We start from the raw sequence: 22,136 nt of genomic DNA on the forward strand, positions 1-22,136 counted from the left end.
AATAATATTCCATTTTGCTGTTATTCCTACCAAAATGGATGACCTCACATTTACCAACATTGTACTCCATCTTCCAGACCCTCATCCACTCACTTAAACTATCTATATCCCTTCGCAGACTTTGTGTCCTCTGCATGCTTTGCCCTGCCACCCATCTTAGTGTCATCTGCAAATTTTGACAAACTACACTTGTTCCATAACTCCAAATCATCATTAAACAACTGATCCCTGAGGCACACCACTAGTCACTGATCAGCAACCAGAAAAACACCCCCACTCTTTGCTTTCTGTTAGTTAATCAGTCCTCTATCCATGCTATTACGTTACCCGTAACACCACATACCTTTATCTTATGTAGCAGTCTTTGGTGCACCACCTTGTCAAATGCTTTCTGGAAATCCAGATACACCACATCCACAGGTTCCCCATTGTCCACTGCACATGTAATGTTCTCAGAGAACTCCACCAAATTAGTCAAACATGACTTTACCTTTGTGAACCCATGCTGCATCTTACCAACGAGACAATTTATATCCAGATGTCTCGCTATTTCTTCTTTGATAGATTCAAGCACTTTCCCTACTACAGAAGTTAAACTAACCGGCCTATAGTTACCTGACTTTGGTCTACCTCCTTTTTCAAGCAGTGGCATCAGTCTGCCATTTTGCGATTCTGTGCTAAAACAGAAATTTTCAAAGGCCAATATTATGAAAAGACAATGGTAATCACCTATAAGAGAGATCAGTATTAACTGGTATTGCAATACTGAAAGAAGTCACAGGTAAAAGAAAGGTCTGAGTCCCAAGTCTATATTTTGTGTTACTATGCCAACTGACAAATATTGTTTTAAAACCTGGGCACGCCAGAATTAATTTGCCAACCCCCAATTCAAAACTTCATTCCTTTTGAGTGTAGTTCCCCACTAGTAATACAAGATTGGTGGATTTACACTATATTTGAAGAGATTGCTTGCTCCATTCCCAAGATGGAAGAATTTTTCTGGAGAGATGATACCATGGGTGAGATTCTCTGGCCTCCCAGCCACATGTTTCTTGCTGATGGAAGATGGTATAGCGTTTGCTGGTGATGGGATCGTCTAGTCCTGCTACTGTCAGTAGCATTTACCATTGAAGGCACTCTACACCACCAGGAAATCCATGGGCTGGGGTGAGTGCCAGTGGCACCAGAGAATCCCACTAACATGAACCACTGGAGAATTTCAGTCCAAATCTCAACAGGGGTGTGGAATGCTTACACAGCCATATTAAATAGAAAAATAAAAATGCAAATTAAAGCACCAAAGAAGCCTACCTGACCCGACTAGTCAATGTCCATTTTTATGTTGAAAACACGATGCCCTTGAGTACATGAACCTTTTGTTTTCTTTATTTGATGGAACAATTGGTTTCCTATTGAATTGTTTTAAAATTTTCTTTATGACAGAATGAATGCGTGGACCTTACACTCAGAAGATAAACCAGGAATTTCCAAGGAAATACAAGGTAAAACAGAAGTAATATTAATGAAGCCTGTAAAGAAATGGACTGGCTGTAATTCCAAAATCACTGACCTAGCCGTTTCCCAAGATAAACATTGAATTTCAATTTCTTATCACAAATCTTCTCATTTATTTCCCATCCTTTCATCCAACCTTTCCATTTCATTCATTTTTGTCTGTATTTTAGCATACATCAAAGTGAAAGATATTAAAGTGTTGAGTAAACTATTTGTAAGTAACTACATTGATCATTCCAAAGGTGAAGCTAGGGTAAGCAAACTGGGGTCTGTCCAATATTAGGAGACAGAAAAGCCTCAATAAATTACATTCCATAATGTTCCATGTATAAACAGGCACCACATAAATCTCCTCTCTCCCCTTTTCATCTAACCCTATCCTTCTATTCCTTTCTCACGTTTTTCTGACTTCCCTTTAAACGCATCTTTGCCATTTGCCTCATCTATTCCTGGTATTAGTGAATTTCTCATTCTGACTTATCACTGAATTTATCACTGGCTACTTTTATTTATGGTGCCTCGTTTTGGTACCTTCCACATGTAGAACCATCTCTACAGTTGCCTTACCAGACCCAGTCCTAATGTTAAAGACATCTATCAGGTTACCGTCAGTCTTTTCTGGAGAAAAAAGATCCAGCTTGTCAATCTTTCCTGATAAGATTAACTAATATAAACCTATTATTACTCTTGTAAAACTTATTTGCACCTTCCCCAATTCCTCTCCTTTTTTTTGTACTGTGGAAGTGCTAGGTTCCAATGACTAGTGACCAAGGTCTTATAACAGCAACAGGTTATTCAGTACCCTAAGCAGCTTGTGCACACTTCTACTCTGTCCATGCTCTCAGGAGACTTCTCATGGGGCGGCACAGTGGTTAGCATTGCTGCCTCACAGCACCAAGGACCTGGGTCACTGCGTTTGGGGAGTCTGCATATTCTCCCCATGTCTGTGTGCATTTGCTCAGATGCCCTGGTATCATAAGAACTAGGAACAGGAATAGACCACCTGGCCCCTCGAGCCTGCTCCACCATTCAATAAGATAATGGCTGATTTTTGTCATGGACTCAGCTTATCCACCCACTCACCATAGCTCTTTACTGTTCAAAAACTTATCTATCCTTGCCTTAAAAACATTCAATGAGGTAGCTTCAACTGCTTCACTGGGCAGGAAATTCCACAGATTCACAACTTTGTGAAGAAGTTCCTCCTCAACTCAGTCCTAAATCTGCTCCCCCTTATTTTGAGGCCATGTCCCCTAGTTCTAGTTTCACTGGCCAGTGAAAACAACTTCCCTGCTTCTATCTTTTCCCTTAGTAATCTTTTATATTTCTATTAGATCTCCCTTCATTCATCTGAATTCCAATGAATATAGCCCCAGTCTACTCAATGTCTCCTCATAAGCCAACTCTCTCAACTCCGGAATCAACATAGTGAATCTCCTCTGCGCCCCCTCCAGTGCCAGTATATCCTTTCTCAAGGAAGGAGACCAAAACTGTACACAGTACTCCAGGTGTAGCCTCACCAGCACCTTATACAGCTGCAACATAACATCCCTGTTTTTAAATTCTGTCCATCTAGCAAAGAGGGACAAAATTTCATTTGCCGCCTTAATTACCAGCTGCACCTGCAAACCAACTCCTTGTGATTCTTGCACAAGGACACCCAGATCCCTCTGCACAGCAGCAGGCTGCAATTTTTTACCATTTTAAATAAATGTTATTCCTACCAAAACGGATGACCTCACATTTACCAACACTGCACTCCATCTGTCAGACTCTTCCCACAGTCTGAAAGACTGGTTAGGTGCATTGGCCATGCTAAATTCTCCCTTAGTGTACTTGAACAGTTACTGGAGTGAGACAACTAGGGGATTTTCATGATAACTTCATCAGTGTTAATGTATGCCTGTTTCTTAACGCTAGTATATAAACTTAATTCGTACTTCTGTCACGTGACAATTAAGCAGCTGCATCACCAAGTGACCCCTTGGCCTGCATTTTCCCTGTTTAACTTAGGACAACTAGTGGTACTGAGATGTAGTAATGTGTATGAAAGGTAATTACATGTGCAAACTGTTTTATTGAACAGGTTAATAATACATTTACATGGGGTGAAACTATTGCATAGTCCTTCACTACTGTGATGTTTACTGGAGTTGATTAAGATATCCACAGAAGGTGATGCTGGTTTTGCACATAGTGGGCACTGTCTGAACCTCGCATGTAATTGTTTGGATGTGTGGCATGGCTATGCATCAACTCCAATTTGCTGTGACAGCATGTGAACTGGATCCCAACCATTTGACCAAGTGTTAGAGTTCTGAATCTAAGAGCATTGTAATCATAGTTTATTTTCCTCCTTAATCAACATTCCATGAGGGCATAAGTTTCAAGCTTGGGTGGAAAAAGTCTTGGCAGTAGGAATTATGGTCCTGCTGTGCCTAGAGAACAGTTGTTGTGTTGATGAGGGCAGATCCTGTCTTGGCATGTTTCACAGGCTAAAAAGTGCAGCCAAATAATGTGAGATCCAAGATCTTTTTTCTCTGGAAGATATCTAGCTGAGAGTGGTGTTCAAGGCTGAGTGGTTTGGTTGCTCTGGCTGAGCTCCAGCTCCTAACCTCAGACTGACCAGCTGAAAAGTGGCTGGTTTTGACCTGCAGTATTTTGCAGAATCATAGAATCCATACAGTGCAGAAGGAGGCCATTCGGCCAAGTGAGTCTGCACCAATCACAATCCCACCCTGCTAATCCCCCTGATATTAGGATCAATTTAACATAGTTAATCAACCTACCCCACACATCTTTGGACTACGGGAGGAAACTGGAGCACTCAGGTAAAACCCATGCAGACATGGGAGAATGTGAAATTTCAACTCAACTCAAGCTGAGCCTGGAATTGAACTCGGGTTCCTAGTGCTGAGACATAGCAATGCTAACCACTTTGCTGCCTCAAGTTCCATTTTCCACATTTATTGCAGCAGTTATGAAATGCCAAACACGCTGTTTTGTTCTGTGGTTGATGTGGTTGGAGCAGGGTATGCCTCATACTGGGAAAATGTCTGTTTCCCACCCAAACTCGCTGCTACTTTTTTAGACTGTTGCTTTAACATGCAGGATCTGATGGCTGTTGACAGTGTTAAACCTTTTCCTCTCACAACAGCTGTTTGCGAGCAAGATCACTGCGCACCCCACAGACTCTTTGATGTCTGACTAACTCATCAGTAAGAGTGCCTTGTCTGTATTTTTTTTGTGAAGATTTTCAAAGTAGCCATATGCAATTGTGTAAATTTGTCAGATCTTTCATTTGTAATGTTAACCATATACCTATCAAGTATTATGCTCTTCACTGGCAACCAGCTGTTCTCAAACATTTTTAGAATTATTTTGGAGCCCTCTTTCTCCCCCATTTGAAAGACAAACAATTCAAACTTCTCAATAATCTGAGTCTGTATGGTTCTTTACAAATTTAAAACAACTTCTCTGCTATTTCATGCTATCCCTTTACCACCTAGAAGAACAGAGCAGCAGACTTGTGGAAACACCACCACTTGCAAGTCCCTCTCCAAGTCCATGTTCCTGACTTAGGAATATTTCGCCATTCCTTCTTCATTGAATCAAAGTAACAGCACAATGGGTGTGTCTACACCATATGGATGGCAGCTGTTCAAGAAGGTGGCTCACAGTCACCTGAGCGATTTAGAGTGATCACATTCTATGAGCAAATAAAAATGTTAACTGCTACTGCTATTGATTTTTGTATCTATGTCCCCAGATTCCTTTGTTTTTATACTCGCTTCACTCTTGTTTTCCAAAGACTATATCTAATAATGTACCATCAGTTATTTGTGCTAACTAATAAAGTTCATTTTTTAACATTTGTCCTTGGGGTCTAGGTGTCACTGGCTAGACCAGCATTTATTTCCATCCACTAGAGCCTTTGAGAAAATGATGGTGAGCTGTCTTCTTGAACCATTGTAATCCATGTGGTGTAGGTTCAGAATTTTGATGCAGGGACAGTGAAGAAAAAGTGAGCTATTTCTAAGTCAGGATCAAACTACCTTAAATTTGTGCCCTCTCATTCTTGGTCCTTTTTACAAATAGGAAGAATTTCCCCCATCTCTTCTAGTGGACCTTTCATGATTTTGATCTGTCAAATTTTCTCTCTGCTTCCTTTTCTCCAAGGAAGACAGTACCTAACTTCTCCAATTTATTTTCATATCCCTCATCCATGGAACTATTCTCATGAATTATTTCTACACACTCTACTGCCTTCATAGACAGAGTAATTGACAGAAATTAAAGGCTGGTTTAGCTATTACACATGTGACTCTGTCTACAGATCACTGATCTAAAACACTTCTACACAAGAGAACTACTTGTAGCTTAGATCTCCAGAAGCTAGGACAGAACCTTTTTGTGTTCAACTGTGTTGAGGTCTATCTGTTAAGAGCATTTCAACTTAGAGGTTAACATTTTAGGAGCTGACAAGCTATCTCTCTAGGTCATTACAACTTGTCTGACCATGCACATTTGTTAGTATGCCTCATCTATGTAAGTTTTTTTTTTCAAATTTTGATGCAAGAGCTGATTAACATTTAGGGTTAAAAGCTCTCCTGCATCAAAATGCAAAAAGGTTCTGTCCTAGCTTCTTAGAAAACTAATTACAGCTTAGATCTTATGTAGAAGTGTTCTTGGATCAAGCGATCTGTAACCAGAGCCACGTGTAATAGCTAAACCAGCTGTTGCCTTTTTCTCTTCCTCACTATCTTTTTCCATTGCTTGTTATTTGAAGTTGATGTAAAAGTGACATTTCGGTGGGCACTTGGGTGACCCACAGACTGCCATTTGGAAATCAACCAAGATCACAAATTGAGCATTTTGAAATGTCTAGTTTCCATCATTATAAAGTGAGTAGCAAAAAAAATACAGAAAGGTGGTGACGTTTTGCCATTTTCCCATTTAGTTTTTAGTACAATGCCATTCACTCTGACACTAGTGTGTATTGAAAATGCACTTGCAAAAGTCAAATTCAAGCAAGGAATGTAATTTGATAGGGTGGCTGGAAGCCCAAGACGTTCTACCACAATGTAACATGGAAATGTTACATTCAACAGATTAATCTGCAGGATTGTCATTGGAGGAGACATTGGAGAGACTGGATATGTATTCCCTAGAGTTTTAAAAAATGTGGGTTGACCTCATTGAAACTTAAAAAATTCTTACAAGGCATGACAGATTAGAGGTAGATGTTTTCCCTAGCTAGTAGGTCTAAAGTCTGTGGCCATAATCTCAGGATAAATAGTAGGCCATTTAAGACTAAGATGCTGAGGAACAGGGACTTAGGGCAAAAAGGGGCCATGAAATTTCCGTGGCAGGCAGGATTAAGGAGAATCCCAAGGCTTTTTATGCATATATATAAGGAGGAAGTGAGTAGCTCAGGAAAGGTTGGTCCACTCGAGGACAGTGAAGGGAATTCGTGTGTGGAGTCACATGAAGTGACTGACGTCCTTAATGAGTGCTTTGCTTCAGTATTCACAAAGGAGAAGGATGTGGTGGATGGTGTGTAGAAAGGAGAATGTTGATATTCTAGGACATGTTGAGGGGAAAAAAAAGGGAGATGGTATTGGAGATCTTGAAAAAGTTAAGGTGGACAAGACCCCAGGGCCAATAGGGTATTCAGTATCCCAGAATACCGAGAGATGAGAGACGAAATTGTTAAAGCCTTGGCCATGGACGAGGTCATGTAGAAATGCCGGCGTTGGACTGGGGTAAGACTTCTTATGGATGAGGTACCAGAGGATTGGAGCGTAGCTAACATTGTTCCCCTGTTTAAGAAAAGCAGAAGAGACAATCCAGTAAATTACAAGCCTGTGAGCCTTGCATCAAAATTGGGAAATTATTGGAAAGATTCTTAGAGATGGAATGTACTCTCATATGGAAGAGGGTAGGCTTATTAGCGATATGTAGCATGGTTTTCTGAAGGGGAGGTTGTGTCTCAGAAACTTGATTAAGTTCTTTGAGGAAGTGACAAGAAAAATTGGGCTGGGCAGTTTGTTGTATACATGGACTTTAGTAGAGCCTTCGATTAGATTTCTCATGGCAGACTGACTCAAAGTGAAGTCATATGGGATCCGAGGTAAGATGGGTACAAAACTCACTTGGGCATAAAAGCAGAGAGTAGCAGTGGAAGGTTATTTTTCTAACTGGAGGTCTGTGACAAGCAGTGTTCCACAAAGATCAATGCTGGGGCCTTTGTTGTTTGTAATATGATTTGGAGGAAATGTAGGTGGTCTAATTAATTACATTTATAGTAATTAAATGTACAGTAATTTACATTTAATTGGGCAGGGCAGTTTCAGTAATTGTAAATTACTGTAAATTAAATTGTTACTAATTTACAAACTAGTAAATTTGCAGATACAAAAATTGGAGGAGTAGCGGATAGTGAGGACAATTGTCAAAGGATAAAGCCAGATATAAATTGGCCAGAGATCTGGGCCAAAAGATGGCACATGGCATTTAACCCGGATAAATGTGAGGTGATGCGATTTGGAAGGTCTACTGCCGAAGGAAAGTATACAGTAAATGGTAAAGCCCTTAGAAATATTAGCATACAGAGGGATCTAAGAGTGCAGATCCATAGTTCCCTGAAGATGGCAACTCAAGCGGACAAGGTGGTCAAGGCGGCATTTGGCATGCTGGCCTTCATCTGTCGGGGAGTTGAGTGTAGGAATTGGAAAGTCACATTGCAGCTGTTTAAAACTTTGGTTAGGCTGCATTTGGAGTACTGTGTACAATTCTGGTCGCCACAATGCATTGGAAAGGGTGTAGAAAAGATTTATCAGAATGTTGGGTGGTTTGGAGGATATGGACTACGCAGAAAGGTTGAACAAACTTGGATTGTTTTCATTGAAGAGAATGAGGGGGGACCTGATAAAGGTTTACAAGATTATGACAGGCTCAGATAGAGTGGATAGTCAAAGTCTTTTTCTCAGGGTCGAAGGGTCAATTACTCGGGGGCTTGAAAATAAGAGGGGCCATCCAGATCCTATTCCCATAACCCCACGTATTTACCTCGGGAACCGCCCCCCTGATGCTAAGTGTCAATTTGGCATGGCCAATCAACCTAACCCCCAGATCTTTGGAATGTGGGAAGAAACTGGAACACCTGGAGGAAACCCACGTAGACCCTGGGAGAACATGCAAACTTCACACAGTGACCGAGGCTGGAATTGAACCAGGTTGCTGCATTGTGACGCAGCAGTGTTAACCACTGTGCCACCTGTAAAAGGCATCTGACACGGAATGGAGGGATATGGACTGAGCAGAGGCAAGAAAATATTAGATTAGAGAGGCATCCGTCTCGGCACAGAATTGGTGGGCCAAAGGGCTTGCTCCTGTACTGTATTGTTCTTTGAATTTCTTCGCTCAAGTTGTGGTGAATCTTTGGAATTCTTTACCCTTGAAGGCTATGGAAGATCAGTCATCAAGCATGTTCAGAACTGGAATTGATAAATTTCAGGAGCCAGAGTATGTCAGCCAAAAACCCCACCTAAATGAGAATTGTACATTTAAAAACCACACAAACTTTCAATGCATAATCTTTCAAAATTTTAAGCCTTTTCATGATATATTTTCTTATTCTTCTGAACAGAAAGAAGTGCAGCTGACCAACTTGAAGAATTGAATTGATTATTTTGGATAAGTGAAATCATATTCCCTCAATTCAAAAGGATATGGAAAATGGGCACCAGAAAATGTGGAGCTTTACATTCTCATGTTCTGAATGTTCAATATTCATTGTTTCATTTTTGCTCATGAAAATTATTTTCAAAAGTTTGAAAATACTATGCATGTTTTGTTATTTCTGTATTAAACTAATGCTCAAATACAAGAATAAATGCATATGAAACAATGTTGCATATGAATATGAATTGATTTGAAAATAATTTTAAACATGGTGGAGCTGTGAACTGGATCTTGATATCTTTGGCCAGCTTTGAGCTCACTCACTCACCCCAACCAAGCGACCAGAGAGACATCAAACGCATATTCCTACAAGAGAAGGATCACAGATGTCTTTGCTGCTTTGAAATTTGAAATTTGTGGCTTGATGAGGTGTCCTGACTTTGTTCCAGTCTCTAATCCACATTCATGGTTCCTCTTGAAGATTGTACAGAGTTTGAAGATTTTGAGTTTTTTTGAGTCATGATTCAATGTGATTGTGGTATGAAATTTTAATTAACGTAAATGATAACTATAGGTACAAGGTCCTAATTAGTATCTGTTTATTAATGCAATGAACAAAGAACAACACAGCACGGGAAACAGGCCCTTCGGCCCAACGAGCCCGCACCGCCGTCCCACTGTCTCGTGTGAAAGAAATTTTTTATGATGTGCACATCACTAACAATGTCAGCATTTGTTGTGCATCCCTAATTGTCTTTGCAAAATCGGTCAAGTCTGGATTTCCCAAAGATAAACCCTGGAAAAGGCAATCTGATTTTTGATTAGGTTGATTGACAGAGGCAGAGTCATGTAAATTGGCAGAGGTAAACTTGCAGGGAAAGCACCATTCTTTTTGATTTTGAAACAATGTTTCTGCCAGGTGTGGGAAGAAATAAGAAATGACTTTGTCACTCTGTCTCTCTGGAGGCTGCTGTTCGGCTGAGTGTCAGAAGACTAGTCTTTCTCTGTCCCCCTCTCTCTCCAAAAGTGTTCGAAGGCTGTAGGACTATTAACAAGTAAAAATATGTAACCCTGTGTTGTTGAAGTGGTTTTGAAGAGGAGTTTAAGCCTTTAAGATAAATATTGCTTAAATTGAAACTAATAAAGCTATGTTAGCAGTTAGTTTAAAAAGGGTTTATTTATTAGTCACAAATAAGGCTTACATTAATGCTGCAATGAAGTTACTGTGAAATTCCCCTAGTCGCCACACTCTGGTGCCTGTTCAGGTCAATGCACCTAAACACACCTTTTGGATGGTGGGAGGAAACCCACGCAGACATGGGGAGAACATGCAAACTCCACACAATGACCCAAGCTAGGAATCGAACCTGGGTCCTTGGTGCTAAGGGAGCAGTGTTAACCACCATGCTGGTTAAGAATTGTACCTGGTCACATTTAAGTGTTTCAATTGGTATAGGTTAAGCTAATTCATTTTTTTACAGTTAAATGGATTGTTAAATACAAGGATATCTGCAAGTGAGGTATGAAGGTGATGGATATTGACACTGATAGTTGCTGAGACTGACTTCTGAAAGCTAACCAGTTGGAAGAGCATTGGAAAAGATTGGCAGAAACAAGAGCTGATTTGGGAAGAGGGTTCGGAGAAGAGGCCAGCAAATTGTATATCTTTTCAGCCCACTGTTTTCCTCTGTAGCAAATGCAGCAGAGACTGCCATGCCAAAGTGGGGAAAGCCTAAGCACTGAGTTCATCATCATTGCAAACACCATCATCTTATGGAATGGAAGGATGCTACAGGATGTGGACTCAGACACTAAGATAAAGCCCATGGAATAGAAGGGAGAGCAGCACCATGGATAAGAAGTTGGCTGAGTTACAAGAAGTAAACATTGGGGTTTCCCAGGAATCTGCTTTTCTGGAAAAATATTCATTTCCTAGATTTGGGTGTAAAGGACAGGATTTTGAGATCAACATCTGATTTGAAAGATAGCTGTGCATGTGAACTGGCCTGCTCTGTGGCTGCTGTTGCATGATGCCTATCTGTGTTATACAAATCCCAATTGCTGCACAGTCTAGCTAGCTTATTGAATGATTAATGAGGCTCTTATTCCAAAAGTCATTCAGTATGTGAATGGCCCAACTAAAGAAGGGACAAAACTTGACCTCTTCTTGGGAAGTAAGGAAGGGCAGATGACAGAAGTGTTAGTGAGGGATCAATTTGGGACCAGTGACCATAATTCCATTAATTTTAAGATAGCTATGGAGAATGATAGGTCTGGTCCAAAGTTAAAATTCTAAATTGGAGCAAGGTTAATTTTGATGGCATCAAGCAGGAACTTTCAAAAGTTAATTGGGGAAGACTGTGGGAAGGCAATGGGCTGTCTGGAAGTGGGAGGCTTTCAAAAGTGTTAAACCAGGGTTCAGGGTAAACACATTCCTCTTAGAATGAAGGGCAAGGCTGATAGAAGTCAGAACCCTGGATGACTTGGGATATTGAGGCCCTAGTCAAGAAGAAGGAAGCATATGACATGCATAAACAGCTGGGATCAAGTGGATCCCTTGATGAGTATTGAGGGTGTAAGGGTAGAGTTGAGAAAAATCAGGAGGGCAAAAGGTACACAAGATTGTTTTGGCAGAAAAAGCAAAAGAGAATCCAAAGAGTTTCCACAAATATGTAAAGGGCAAAAGAATAATTAGGAAGAGAGTTGGGCCTTTTGAGGATCAACAAGGTCATCTATGTGGGATCCACAAGAGATGGATGAGATCCTAAATGAATATTCCTCATCAGTATTTACTGTTGAGAAAAGCATGGATGTTAGGGAACTTGAGGAAATAAATAGTGATGGTTGAGGAGTGTACAAATAATGGAGAAGAAGGAGCTGAAAATTTTTAAAGCACATCAAAGTAAATAAATCCCTGGGACCTGATGAAGTGCATCCCAGGACATTGTGGGAGGTTAGGGAGGGAATTGTGGTCCCCTAGTAGAGATACTTGAATTATTGATAGTCATAGGTGAAGGCATAGACTGAAGGCTTGAAGGGTGGCAAATGTTATGCTTTTGTCTGAGAAGAGCTGCAGGGAAAAGCTAGAGAACTACAGGCCAATAACCTCACATCTGCAATGGGTAAGTTGCTAGAAGCTATTTTGAGAGATAGGATCTACAGGCATTTAGAGATGCAAGGACTGAAATAGGGATAGGCAGCATGGCTTTGTGAGTGGAAAATCATGCCTCTCAAATTTGATTGAGATTTTTGAAGGGATAACCAAGAAGGTAGATGAGGACAGTGCTGATGATGATGTCTACATGGATTTTAGCAAGGCCTTTAACAAGGTACTACATGGTAGATTGTTGCATAAGGCTAAATCTCATGGGATCAAGGGTGCGGTAGCCAAATAGACAAAAAATTAGCTTGATGACAGAAGCCAGAGGGTGGTTGCAGAGGGTTATTTTTCAAACTGGATGCCTATGACCAGTGGTGTGCCTCAGATCGGTTCTGGGTCCACTGTTAATTGTCATTTATACTAATGATTTGGATGAGAATTAGTAGGCACGGTCAGTAGGTTTGCAGATGACACCAAAATTGGTGGCATAGTGGAGAAGATATCTAGGATTGCAGCGGGACCTTGATCAATTGGGTTAGTGGGCTGATGAATGGCAGCTGGAGTTTAGATAAACGTGAGATGATGCATTTTGCTCGATTGAACCAGGGCACTGGGGAGAGTTACAGAACAAAGTGGTCTCAGGGTGCAGGTTCACAGCTCTTTGAAATTGGAGTCACAGGTGGACAGAGTGGCAAAGAAGACATTTGGCGTGCTTAGTTTCATTAGTCAGAACATTGAATACAGGAGTTGGGATGTCTTGTTGCAGTTACCCAAGACATTGGTGATGCCACACTTGGAAAACTGTGCACAGTTCTGGTCACCCTATTATAGAAAGGATATTATTAAACTAGAAAGAGTACAGAAAAGATTCACTCGGATACTATCAGGACTTGAGTTTTAAGGAGAGGCTGGATAAACTGGGACATTTTTCTCTGGAGCGTAGGAGGCTCAGGGGTGATCTTATAGAGGTTTATAAAACAATAAGGGCATAGATCAGCTAGATAATCAATACCTTTTCCCAAAGGTAAGGGAGTCTACAACTATCGGGCATAGGTTTAAAGTGAGAGGGGAGAGCTTAAAAAAGGGGCCCAGAAGGGCATTTTTTTCACATATGGTGGTGTGTCTGGAACAAGCTGCTAGAGGTGGGTACAATTTTGCCTTTTAAAAAGCATTTGGATAGTTACATGGGTAAGATGGGTATAGAGGGATATGAGCCAAACACAGGCAACTGTGACTAGCTTAAGGATTTTTAAAAAAAAGCGGCATGGACAAGTTGGGTCTAAGAACCTGTTTCCATGCTGTAAACGTTTATGACTGAGTCCCAATGTGCAGAGCAGTGAAATGAATGCCCTTCTGACCCAACTAACCCCCTCCCTTTCATTTACTTACTAATCTCAATTATTCATCAAAAGGCTTGAGACTTCTAAAAATTTACCTGAGTATGGCAGCTAGTGCTATAAAAAGTGGATGTGTCCTTGCATTCCTTTGACTCCCCTATGTTCACTGGGCTCATCTGGAGAGACTGCACTGATCCATTTCTGCTTCAACTGGAGTAGAAGACCTAGCTGAAAATGCTGAGAGCTGTGTAGGAGTGGGAATAAACCCAGCATCATTGCTGACTGGAACATTAAGCAATGATTTATTTAAATTAGGGCAGCACAGTGATTAGCATTGCAATCTCACAGCATCAGGTACCCGGGTTCAATTCCAACCTTGGGATTGTCTGTGTGGAGTTTGCGTGTTCTCTCTGGGTGCTCTGGTTTCCTCCCACAGTACAAAGATGTGTAAATTAGATGGATTTACCATGCTAAATTGCTCCTGAGTGTTCCAAGATGTGCTGATTAGATGAATTAGTCATGAAAAATGTGTGGGGTTATGGTAACATGGTGGGGGGGTGAAGGGTCTGGGTAAGATGCTCTATCAGAGAATCAGTGCAGATGCAATGGGCTGAATGGCCTCCTTATGCACCGTAGGGACTCTATGATTTGTTAATTCTTTTTCATTGAAGGCATTGAATAAAGTCTATTGTCTCAGGGTGAAAAATTATACAAAGCGAGTCGTGGTTTCCTGGGAGCTCCCGATTACCGATTGTAGAAAATAGCAATGATAAATAATGCAGGATTGGAAGTGCCCATACATTTTCATGTTATCTTCAAAAAGTGCTATTAAAATTCTAATGTATTTCCAATGAGAATTTGAATAATGCAAATAAACAGAACATTTTGAAGAACAAGCAATTCCAGCATGATTCTGTTTTAATTTAGTCTCTAATACCTGGTTTCAGTTTGTATCTCTTGGCTAGTTGCAAAGAATAAAGTGAAGAGAGACCAGCTGCACTTCTGCCTATGTACATGTGCAGCAAGTGCTCCCCCTCGTGTTACAGCACAAATAAACACAGCCTTTTACCATTTATAGATGACATAATTTAGAAGTATTATGAAGTGTGAGGAAGATAAAGTTACGCTTCAAGAGGAGATAGACAAGTTGATGGAATAAGTGGAGAGCTCACATCCTTCCTCAAATAACAGAGACCAAATTCTCCAGGTGTAGTCTCACCAACACTCCAATTGCAACCACAGTTCTCTATACTCCTGGGCCTTTGCAATAAATGCCAACATCCCTTTTGCTTTTTTTTATTACATGCTGTATCTGCATACCAACTTTTTGTGATTCACGAACATAGAGCCTAGATCTCTTTGCACAGATACATTTTGAATCTGCTTTCCATTTGGGTAATAATTTGCTTTTCTATTTTTCTGCCAAAATAGACAACCTCACACTTATCCGCATTAAACTCCATCTGCCAAATTTTGGCCTATTCTCCTAAGCTATCTGTATTCATCTGTAAAATCTTTATATTCTCTTCACTGCCTACTTTTCCACCTGTTTTAGTATCATCCACAAATTTTGCTATGTTACACCCTGTCCCTGTTTGTAGATCATTTATATAGAACAGAAACAGTTGAGATCCGAGGACTGATGCCTGCGACACCCCACTTGTTACATTTTGCCAGCTGGAGAAGGATCCGTTTAGTCCAATGTGCTGCTTTCTGTTAGTCAGCCAATCCTCAATCTAATCTAGTTGATCCACTTTACCCTCAATCCCCTGCAATCTCATCTTCTAGATCAGTCTTTCATATGGCATCTTGTCAAATGCCTTTTGGAAATCCAGATATACCACATCCACGGGTTCCCCACTATCCAACTAAAGAACTTGAGTGTGTTTATCCTTCATAAAACCATGCTGACAATGGTGGATTGAGCTTTGCCTTTCCAAATGCTCATTCATCTCCTCCTTAATAATAGACGCCATCAACTTCCCCACAAAAGGGTTCAAGCTAACCAGCCTATAGTTTCCTACCTCATATGTATCTGAATTAAGTCATTCAATACCTACCTGACCAATCTATTTCCCTGTCTTTCTAGTACTTAGACCTTTCATTGTTAACTGCATTTTTAAAAAATATTTTGATGGGCCCAATTCTCACCCCAGATCATTTGTTTGTATTGTGAATAGTGATCCCTTCAAGGACACCATTATTAGTATCATAGAATCATAGAATCCCTACAGTACAGAAGGAGGCCATTTGACCCTACAAGTCTGCGCTGACCCTCCGATAGAGCATCTTACCCAGAGCCTTTCCCCATAACCCCACATATTCTTCCTAATCTTCACATTTTGGGACACAAATGGGCAATTTAGCAAGCCCAATCCATCTACACTGAGCATCTTTGGAGAGTGGGAGGAAATCAGAGCATCTGGAGAAAACCCATATAGATTTGAGGAGAATGTGCAAACTCCACACAGTCAGCCAAGGCTGGAATTGAACTCCGGCCCCTGGTGCCGAGAGGCAGCAGTGCTAATCACCGTGTCACCGTGCCCTAATTTAACAAAAACATTAGTTTTAATAATTCAAACTCAGTAAGGGAGTATAGTGAGGAGAGATTGAGACTGTTTTTTGCAACAAACAGCAAGAGTTCAAACAGCTGTGTTGCCTGCCCACTGCCAAATTTGTGCCATCGTCTCAGGTCTGCAAAGGAACATGCAATAAGAAGGAAAGGATCCAGTTGCCATGATACATGTATGTAGCAATGACATAGACAGGACAAGAGGTTCTGCATTGTCAATGTGAAAGGTTATGCACCAAATTAAGAAACAAAACCTCAAAGCACAAATTGACATACGTCTCTTGACATAAAATAAGTGAAAAAATGTGCGGCTCAAAGATTGGTGTAGGAGAAGTGGGTTCTGGTTCATGGGGCACTGGGGAAAGTAAGGGCTGTATCATTAGAACAGTCTACACTTGTACTGTGTGAGAATAAATGTTCTAGTGAATTGCATAACCAGGAATGGCAGGGGGAATTTAAAATAAACAAGCAGGGTGAGGGATGAAGTTCGAGTAGAAGTAATAAATTAAGGGATAGAGTCAATGCAGGAAACCATATTAATAATATGGGAAATAGGGATCATAGGAAGGGCAGAGAGATAAAACCTAAGAATACATGAATAGTCAAGACTAGATATTACAAAGATAAAACAGAGACAAAACTAAAAGCTCTGTATCCCAATGCAAATAGTATTCATAACAAAGTAAACAAACAGTGCACATTGAAGTAAATCAATAAGATCTGGCAGCCATTACAGAGACATGGCATGATGACAAGGATTGGGTCCTAAATATTGAGCAGTGTAATGTATTCCAGAAGATTAGGAAGTTGGGCAACAGTGGAATGGTAGCACTGCATCAAGAACGGCATTGGTGCAATAGTTAGAGATGACCTTGATTTAGGAGACCAGGCTGTAGAATCAGTTTGGGAAGAGATGAGGATTAACAGGGGAAAAAAATCATTAGTGGGAGTGGTCTGCAGGCCCCAGACATTAATCACAATGTGGGACAGAATATACAAGAAATATTGGGTGCTTGTGACAAATAAGCATTGGTGATTTTAATCGACATATAAATTCCAAACTGTAGTTTGAGGGTGAACACCATAGGTGCTCAGCCAATGTCTGCAACTTATGTAAGAGCAATTATAATGGTATGAGTGAGGAGTTGCCTAAAGTGGACTATGTAAATAAACTAAGATACAGGTCAGTTGACGAGCTGTGGCAGCGTTCTCATTGTTTGTTGGAGCAAACAGAGAGGAGGACCGATTTGTGGTGGGAATGTGAAAGTAAGTGATTGACTATTTCTTAGTTTTTTGCGGGGTTTTTTTTTAACAAGGTTCTTTAACAGTAAAGTTGAAGTAGGCCATGGGGTGACCTGGGAAGGCTTTGTTAGCGTGCGAGGTTTAAAAAGCAGGCTGCGCTCACCAGCAGGCAGCGTCAGTAGCGGGCAATGGAGTGAGCAGGTAGCAGAGTGAGAGCTGAAGGCCTTTGGCTCAATGGGCTTAGGTGGAAATGGGCAAGGCAGAGTAGGTTTAATTCTAAGTTTCATTTCCTGCAGAATTTGAAGAAAAGGGGAATTATGAATGTGAAGCCAATTTGTTGTTCTCACTGTTGGATGTGGGGGGTCCTGGAGTCTCCTAGCTTCCCGGACGTCCATATCTGCGCCGGGTGCGTCGAATTGCAGCTCCTAAAGGACCGTGTTAGAGAAGTGGAGTTGCAGCTCGAGGACCTTCTTCTGGTCAGGGAGAACGAGGAGGTGATAGATAGGAATTACAGGCAGGTAGTCACACTGGAGCCATAGGAGGCAGGCATGTGGGTCACAGTTAGGAAGGGGAAAGGTCATGTGTTAGAGAGCACCACAGTGGATGTGCCCCTTCACAATAAGTATTCCTGTTTGAGTACTGTTGGGGGGGGAACCCCCCAACTAGTGGAAGAATCAGTGGCCGTGCCTCTGGTGCCGAGTCCAGCCCTGTAGCTCAGAAGGGTAAGAGAAGGAGGAGGAAGGCAGTAGTAATAGGGACTGTACAGTGAGGGGGTCGGACAGGCGATTTTGTGGGGGCAGACGGGAAACTCGGATGGTAGTTTGCCTCCCTGGTACCGGGATCCAGGGTGTTTCTGATCACATCCAAGGAATCCTGGAGGGGGAGGGAGAGGAGCCAGAGGTCATGGTACATATTGGTACCACTGACATAGATAGGAACAGGGAAGGGGCCATGAAAAGAGAATGTAGGGAGTTAGGTAGAGAGTTGAGAAGGAGGACCACAAAGGTAGTAATCTCGGGATTGCTGCTTGTGCCACGAGAGAGTGTGAGTCATTAGTCATTAGTGGGAGTGGTCTGCAGGTCCCAGACATTAATCACAATGTGGGACAGAATATACGAGAAATATTGGGTGCTTGTGACAAATAAGCATTGGTGATTTTAATCGACATATAAATTCCAAACTGTAGTTTGAGGGTGAACACCATAGGTGCTCAACCCATGTCTACAACTTAAGTAAGAGCAATTATAATGTATGAGGGAGGAGTTGCCTCAGGTGGACTGTGTAAATAAACTAAGTTACAGATCAGTTGATGAGCTGTGGTGATGAGGAATGAGGTGGAGGATAAATGCATGGCTAAGGGATTGGAGCAGGGGGCAGGGATTCAGGTTCCTGGATCATTGGGACCTCTTTAGGGGCAGGTGTGACCTGTACAAAAAGGACACTTGAATCCCAGGGGGACCAATATCCTGACGGGAAGGTTTGCTAAGGTTACTGGGGAGAGTTTAAACTAGAATGGTTGGGGGGCGGGAATCAAAATGAAGTGACTGGTAGAGAGGAGGTTAGCTCGCAAATAGAGAGAGCTTGTCGACAGTGTGAGAAGGAGGATAGGCAGGTAATGGAGAAGGGCAGTGCTCAGGCCAAAGGTTTGAGATGTGTCTATTTTAACAAAAGGGGTGTTGTTAACAAAATGGATGATCTTAGAGCGTGGATCACTGCTTGGAAACGTGATGTGGTGGCCATTACAGAGATTTGGGTGACTCAGGGACACGACTGGATGCTTCAAGTGCTGGGTTTCAGATGTTTCAGGAGGGACAGGGAGGGAGGTAAAAGAGGTGGGGGAGTGGCACTGTTGATCAGAGATAGTGTCACGGCTGTAGAAAAGATGGACGCCATGGAGGGATTATCTATGGAGTCTCTGTGGGTGGAGGTTCGGAACAGGAAGGGGTCAATAACTTTACTGGGTGTTTTCTATAGGCTGCCCGTTAGTAACAGGGATGTTGAGTAGCAGATAGAGAAACAGATCCTGGAGAGATGTAATAATAACAGAGTTGTCGTGATGGGAGACTTTAATTTCCCAAATATCGATTGGAATCTCCCTAGGGTAAGGGGTTTGGGTGGGGAGGAGTTTGTTAGGTGTGTTCAGGAGAGTTTCCTGACACAGTATGTGGATAAGCCTACAAGAGGAGAGGCTGTACTTGATGTGGTATTGGGTAATGAACCTGGACAGATGTCAGATCTCTCAGAGGGAGGGCATTTTAGGGATAGTGATCATAACTCTATCTCCTTTACATTAGCATTGGAGAGGGATAGGATCAGACAAGCTAGGAAACTGTTTATCTGGAGTAAGGGGAATTATGAGGCTATCAGGCAGGAAATTAGAGGCATAAATTGGAAAGAGGTTTTCTCAGGGAAATGTACAGATGTAAGGTGGCAGATTTTCAAGGAATATTTGGCTGGAATTCTGCACGACAACATTCTGATGAGACAGAGAAGTTTTGTTAGGTTATAGGAACCGTAGTGCACGAAAGCTGTAATGAATTTAGTCAAGAAGAAAAGCATAGAAAGAGTTCAGGGAGCTAGGGAACGTTAGGGATCTAGAGGAGTATATGGCTTGTTGGAAGGAACTTAAGAAGGAAATTAGGAGAGCCAGAAGGGGTCATGAGAAGGCCTTGGCCGGTAAGATTAAGGAAAACCCCAAGGCGTTCTACAAGTAGGTAAAGAACGAAAGGATGAGATGTGAAGGAATAGGACCTATCAAGTGTGACAGTGGGAAGGTTTGTATAGAACCGGTAGAAATAGCAGAGGTGCTCAATGAATACTTTACTTCAGTATTCACAGTGGATAAAAGATCTTGGTGGTTGTAGTGTGGCTTGCAGCCGACTGAAAAGCTTGAGTATGTTGACATTAAGAAAGAGGATGTGTTGGAGCTTTTGAAAAGCATCAAGTTAGATAAGTCATTGGGACCGGATGGGATGTACCTCAGGTTACTGTGGGAGGCAAGGGAAGAGACTGCAGGGCCTCTGGCGATGATCTTTGACCGAGCTCTCTGTAATAAGGCGACCAGAACTGTGCACAGTACTGAATGGAGATGAGAGTGGTTCCAGTGGATTGGAAGATTGTGGATGTGGTTCCTCTATTCAAGAAAGGGAAAAGAGATAACCCAGGAAATTATTGACCAGTGAATCTAACCTCAGTGGTTGGTAAGTTGATGGAGAAGATCCTGATAGGCAGGATTTATGAACATTTAGAGAGTTATAACATGATCAAAAATAGTCAGCATGGCTTTATCAAAGGCAGATCATGCCGTATGAGCATGGTTAAATTTTTTGAAGATGAGACTAAACACATTGATGAAGGAGGAGCAGTAGATGGCATTTATATGGACTTCAGCAAGGCATTTGATAAGGTGCCCTATGCAAGGCTTATTGAGAAAGTGAGGGGGCATGGGATCCAAGGGGCCATTGCCTTGTGGATCCAGAACTAGCTTGCCCACAGAAGGCAAAGAATGGTTGAAGATGGGTCTTTTTCTGCATGGAGGTTGGTCACCGGTAAAGTGCCCTTAGGGATCTGTTCTGGGACCCTTACTCTTTGTGATTTTTATAAATGACCTGAATGAGGAAGTGAAGGGATGGGTTGGTAAGTTTGCTGATGACACAAAGGTTGGAGATGTTGTGGATAGTGTGTGGAATGTCAGAAGTTGCAACGAGACATAGATAGGATGCAAGACTGGGCAGAGAAGTGGCAGAAGGCCTTGGAGTTAATCGGTAAATTAAAAACCGATGCGTACAGAGCGACTAAAAATAGTGGGGAATTAGAAGATTGGGAAAGATTTAAAAAACAACAAAGAATGCGATAAAGAAAGGAAAAAATAGGGTATGAAACTAAACTAGCTCTAAATATAAAAAATGATAAATAAAGTTTTTACAAATATATAAAGAGGAAGAGAGTAGCTAGAGTGTATGTTGGACCCTTGGAGGACGAGAAGGGGGATTTAATAGTGGGAAACGAGGAAATGGCTGAGACTTTAATTAAGTTTTTTGTGTCGGTCTTCATGGTGGAGGACACAAAAAGCTTACCGATAGAGAGTTGGTAGGAGATGAGATCCTTAATACAATTAGTGTTACTAAAGGGGTAGTGCTTGGTAGACTAATGGGACTGAAGGTAGACAAGTCCCTGGGACCGGATGGAATGCATCCCAGGGTACTGAAAGAAATGGCAGAAGTAATAGCAGATGTGTTAGTAGTTATTTATCAAAATTCGCTGAACTCTGGGGAAGTGCCGGCAGATTGGAAAATGCCGCTGTTTGAAAAAGGTAGTAGACAAAAGGGCGGGTAAGTACAGGCTGGTTAGCTTAACGTTCGTAGTTGGGAAAAGGCTAGAATCCATCATTAAAGAAGAAGTAGCAGGAAAAGAACGGTTCGATCAAGCAGACGCAGCATGGAGTCATGAAGGGGAAGTCGTTTTGACAACTTTACTGGATTTTTATGAAGATGTGACTAGTGCGGTAGACAGAGAGAAACTAGTAGATGTGGCATTTTTAGATTTCCAGAAGGCATTCGATAAGGTGCTGCACAAAAGGTTGCTGCAGAAGGTTGGGGTACACAGAGTTGGGGGTAAGGTGTGAGCGTGGATTGAGGATTGGCTATCTAACAGGAAGCAGAGAGTTGGAATAAATGGGTGCTTT

General features: G+C 41.6%; 1 protein-coding gene across 1 annotated transcript in view; it reads left to right on the forward strand.

Moving 5' to 3' along the window:
• The window catches only part of LOC145359699 (uncharacterized), a 32,404-nt gene extending 23,144 nt beyond the window's left edge, over positions 1–9,260 (forward strand). Inside the window, exons 5-6 of the mRNA XM_080214462.1 lie at positions 1,444–1,502; positions 9,167–9,260. Coding sequence (XP_080070588.1) covers positions 1,444–1,502; positions 9,167–9,204 — 97 coding nt within the window. The 3' untranslated portion in view covers positions 9,205–9,260. The remainder of the gene's footprint in view (positions 1–1,443; positions 1,503–9,166) is intronic.
• The last annotated feature ends 12,876 nt before the right edge of the window (positions 9,261–22,136 follow it).

This window comes from Carcharhinus amblyrhynchos, chromosome 2, assembly GCF_965287045.1.
Source record: "Carcharhinus amblyrhynchos chromosome 2, sCarAmb.v2.hapA, whole genome shotgun sequence".
Lineage (NCBI taxonomy): Eukaryota > Metazoa > Chordata > Chondrichthyes > Carcharhiniformes > Carcharhinidae > Carcharhinus > Carcharhinus amblyrhynchos.